Genomic DNA, 5,149 nt, shown 5'->3' with positions numbered 1-5,149 from the left:
ATTGTATGATAATATTCTTTTGACATATCACTTGGACTATCCGATATAATGGAGTTCACTAGTTGAGAACATGCCTCAGCAGCAATTGCTTTAGCATCGCTGTCCGACTCCATTTTGCCTCCTAAATATAGCGAGTGTGTGTGTGGGGAAGTTGAATCAGGAGGAAGAAGGAAGAAAAAGGAAGGGTGTTTACGAACTCTATAACGATAAACAAATGGTAAGATTTTGGGTCTTTAACTGTGCAATAATTTAGTTGTGAGCTTGATCTTCTAGATCAAAAGTTTTTCAAGCACATCTTTGTTTATCGTACATTGTCTGGATCTAATCAACATAGCATTCTTATCTACTCGTATAGACTTTTTTAATTTCTTGATTTTGCAGTCCCATGTCAACTGATCCACCCAATACCCTAATATGCCAAGTCCATCCTATAAACAATACTTCTATTTGTTTTCATACTACTGTTCTCGGTATGCTTAACTTTGGAATTTTTTTAGAATGTGATCACAATAACGCAATTACATTAATCTATGAATTATAAATCGACATCTACACAAAATATTTGATTCAATAACACTAAGGTAGCAAAGCTAGAAATCGTCTACCCATCAAAGATCTCCAAGAACCTGGCACGAGTGCACGATCACTATGTCCACTGCACTTTTCTTTGGCTCACTCCGCGGATCAACCGCAAGCAATGTCCTGTCATAATAAATAAATAAACTCTGAGAACGCTAAATAGTTTAATTCAAGACAACTGATTTTGAAATGGAATTTGTTTAACTCTTAATTAACGGACTCGTTTTATTTAAGCTAGCCATCACTTGACTTGAATAAAAATCATTTGATTTACTTATACCAGTTACTCTTCTTCTTTCAATTGTTTGTTTCACTATTTATTGCATCTTAAGTCTCTGACACTTACAAACTTTCCGTTGATCATAAGTATAGCACCATATGCTTTTGCTCCCGCAGGATCATAATCTGCATCAACAACTATGTCTGCGCCTGTGGATGATAGTCATCCATATCTTTTACATCCTTTAGATAATCCTGGAATGTTGGTTACCACAGTCGCAGTGAGCGAAAACAATTACAACCAGTAGAGAAGATCAGCGTTTATAGCTTTATCATCAAAGCTGAATCTAGGTATTGTGGATGGGTCATAAACTCAACCTGCTGCTTCATCGATCTTACATGTTTGTAGATTGGTCACTGGACTAGGTGCATTAACATGGTAACATCTTGGATCTAAAACTCAATTTACTATGAAATCAGAAATAACATTGTTTATATGTAATATGCAAAATCAATATTGGATGATTTAGAGGTAAAATATGCTCAAACCAAATTGTTTAATTTTAGGAAGGAAATGTTCATCTCCCACACACAATGTCTATTGTTGTCCAATTCACTGAATTTAGGTCTAATTATGATTAGCTAGAATGCAGTTCAGTCACTGATAGATGTCCATGTGCTCAATGTGCCTGCAACTTCAACTCTAATATAAATACCCAATATCACATAACTCAGTTTCTCATTGGAGATTGAATGAGAAATTTACGCATTAGAGGTCAAGTTTTACTTATGATCCCTTACTAAACTTAAGTCAATGCTATGCTACGTGGTAATTACAAGAAGAAAACCAGAGAGAAACTGGCTAACACCACCAGCCTATCAGTGAAAACTAAGCTCTGATGGTTAAACATAACAATACTAGATTGAACCCATCTCGTAGACTTACAAGGAAATCTGCAGATACAAGCATGGTCCGCAATAACTTTCATTAACATTTAACTTTTTTTAAGGGTTATTTACTTTTGTTTCTGATCTTCAACTGAAATTTTTTGCAATAACTTTTGTCACCATTTGTTTTTCTTTAATATGACAAAAGTCAAATTTATGTCCAACTTCCGCTTAATATTTAATGAAAAACTGTTTTGACAAATGACAATTTTAGACCAAAAGAAGCAGAACTATTCTACGTTTGTATTAAAAAACCAAAAGAGTCTGCTAACTTTTTGAATAACAAACATAGAAAAATGACAGGAGGAGCACAAATGGCTATCATATCATAACTTTATTGTAGTCACATGAGATTTGTGGTGTTCTTGGTTCTTTTGATTGTGTAATTTTTTTCCCTAATCTAAATTTTCTATCAATACAATCCTAGAACTTGTGTTCTAGTTGTATATGTGTATTTGACAATGTCAATCTGACTTTTCTTTGGATATTAGTTTACAGCTTTTATCTATCTTGTAGTAATCATGATTTGTGGCATACAGAGATTGACTTGTGACAAAAACCAGACAACCACCTTCGTCAACCTGGCCGCAATAACTGTTTCTACAATCATTGTGCAGCCCACAACTAAAATAAAAAATATTGGTCAAAATTTATGCAGATTAGAGGAGGAAGTGAGGAACCAGAGGATCAACTTATGTTAAAGCCCGGTTTACCTCCGAAAATCAGTAAACAATTTTATTTCAGCTTCGATATAATGCCAAAAAAAATGATAAAGAAATCTACCTGAGGTACATCATATCGATTTCATACGTTTTACAGTCGATGAGTCTAAAGAAAAAACAGTTTCAAAGCAACTATACTGCTGTAGAACTTGAAATATATAATTTGATGAAAAATCTATCGAAGAACGTTTACAAATAAGAATCAGATTAACCTTACATTTCAAAGAATTATGAAAATGGAGGGATACTTTGTTCATGCCTGAAGAAGTTGCCAGGATCAACTATGGACTTAATCCTAACCAATCTATCGAAATTATTTTTGAAATACTTTTTACCCCATATGCTTGCTTGCTTGTAGCTTGTTGGACCTTCTTGATTGTTCACTCCCAAATCAAGATCATTGTAATTTACGTATGAAGTTCTTGGATTTTGCGTTACATATGGTGTCAAATACTTGTACAACTCTCTGATCCATTTCATTTTCTTCTCTGTATTTCCATCAGTTTGCACTCTCATGTAGATCATGAACAATGTTCCCCGTCTATGTGGGAATGGAATTGCAGATTCTGAAATTTCGTCCATTTTACCTCCGTAGGACGTGAAGATGAAATTCGTCGTTCCAGGATCATTTTGGAGAAGTCTTGTCCATATCCCATTTAAACCTTTTCTTGAGATTGGTCTGTCGGCATAACTTGATTTGGCCTTGAAAGGGATCTTGAATGATGTTCGGTTTAATAAAAGTTTCGGAGACCCTGATTCTGGAAAAAGAGAGAAGCGTAATGCAGATTGAATGTAACTAAGTTCGGTACAATGTTCTTTTGACAGCCCTAGTTCCTTGAACTCTGTATTCATCATTGAAATTAGTTCATCTTGTCTGCCAAGAAAGAAACCCGAAAACCTTAATCGTATTGTTTTTTCATCTTTGTTGGTACTTTCGCTTAGTACTGTTCTGCCTCCTGGATTAGGTTTGTATTTCCATATAGTAGCTGCAATAACTCTGATTTCGACTTCTTTGGGAAGCTTAGGGGCAATAGTTTGCCACATATGAAGAATTTCAGTACCATTCTCTTCGATTGTTTTATCCAATCGAAAAGCTGTCAGTGTCTCCGGAATTGAAACTAGCTTCAACTTCCAAGAAAGAATGACACCGAAACTAGAAGCACCACCTCCTCGAATAGCCCAAAACAGATCTTCCCCCATTGATTTTCGATCCAGAATTCTTCCATTCACATCCATGATCCGAGCATCGATCACATTGTCAGCAGCAAGACCATACTTTCGTCGTAAATTGCCATAACCTCCGCCACTAATGATGCCAGTAACACCAACAGTGTACCAGAATCCACCTGGAAATCCAAGTGTATTACTTTTTTCCGCAATGCTATAGTAAAGTTCACCTAATGTAGCACCAGATTGAACCCATGCAGTAGCTGCGACATGATCAACATTTATCGAACGGTAATTAATCATATCGAGCAACACAAAAGGTGCTTTCGACACATATGAAAGCCCCTCGTAGTCATGGCCTCCTCCTCGTATCCTCATTTGAATGTCATACTTTTTCGAGCAATAAATAACGGTCTGGATCTCAGAATCCTTCACTGGTGTGATAATGACAAGAGGTTTCGGAGTGCTAGAGGTCGCGAATCGAAGGTTGTTTATGGAGAAGTCTAACACAGATGTGTAAGATGAGTTTTGCGGGGTGTAAATGACTTTGATTATCGAATTCGAGTTCGGAGAAAAACGCGTAAGACATTGAAGAAAATCTTCATGGCTCTTAGTTGATGAAACTGTTAACGGAAAGCCAAAGAAAAGAAAAATAGTGGCAAATAAAATCTTCATATTATTGAAATGTTGACTTGTGATGGTTGATTATGGGTTTGAGAAATGAACATACGATCTATATATAGTGAATTTGATGCATTTAACTTTGATAAAGTAAACATGATCTAGAAACGAAGGAAGACTTGTGATCTTTGATAGGGATGGTTTAGTTCTTCTTTGTCGAATGATTTGAATAGTATTTAGATTAATACTTTCATAAGAGAAATGCTATAATCTCTCAAATAATTTTCGGAATCATTATCAAATGCTAACGTATAAGTTGTATATTTGATAATTTTACTCATAATAAAATGAGACGTTGCGTATATATATATATATATATATATATATATATATATATATATATATATATATATATACGTTCATAAATTAAAAGTTAATAATTTATTTTCTGACCCCTAAAATATATAATGTAGAGCAATTCAAATGGTGCCAACTTTGCCGCATAATTAAAAGTATTATATTTTAATCTTTATCTCTTCCATATCATTTTTAGCACTCTTCTTTCAAAAAATATTCAATAATTGGCATCCCAAGATATCAACTTCATTAATTTAATAAAAAAATGTTTATATAAATATATTAGAAAAATGATATTTTATGTACCATTGACATTAAATTGGGATCACAAATGAAGTTGACACCCTAGTTTATGAAATGCTAACTTTTGACACCCCAGGTTGGCACCACATGCCAACTGATTTGGCACCCAGTGACATCTATCAACTCCAATAGAGTGCTAACAAGGGTGTCAAGTCACGTCATCTCACATGCCGTTGGCAGCCTCTATTGAAATTGCTCTTATACCCATCAAACTCAAATATTTGAACTCGTAC

At 34.7% G+C, this 5,149-nt stretch overlaps 1 protein-coding gene and 1 long non-coding RNA gene across 2 annotated transcripts; one reads left to right on the top strand and one right to left on the bottom strand.

Moving 5' to 3' along the window:
* On the top strand, positions 1-1,336 carry LOC141669057 (uncharacterized). Its single transcript, XR_012553360.1, has 2 exons — positions 1-217; positions 976-1,336. It is a non-coding gene; the product is annotated as an uncharacterized LOC141669057 (long non-coding RNA).
* A 1,270-nt stretch (positions 1,337-2,606) lies between these two features.
* LOC141669041 (tetrahydroberberine oxidase-like) lies at positions 2,607-4,327 on the bottom strand. Its single transcript, XM_074476069.1, has one exon. It carries the CDS (start codon positions 4,308-4,310, stop codon positions 2,697-2,699), a length of 1,614 nt encoding a protein of 537 aa, XP_074332170.1. The 5' UTR covers positions 4,311-4,327; the 3' UTR covers positions 2,607-2,696.
* Positions 4,328-5,149: the final 822 nt, after the last annotated feature.

The sequence above is a fragment of the Apium graveolens genome, chromosome 1, assembly GCF_009905375.1.
Source record: "Apium graveolens cultivar Ventura chromosome 1, ASM990537v1, whole genome shotgun sequence".
NCBI lineage: Eukaryota > Viridiplantae > Streptophyta > Magnoliopsida > Apiales > Apiaceae > Apium > Apium graveolens.
Note: the sequence above shows the minus strand (reverse complement) of the source record. Positions and strands in the feature narration are given on the sequence as shown.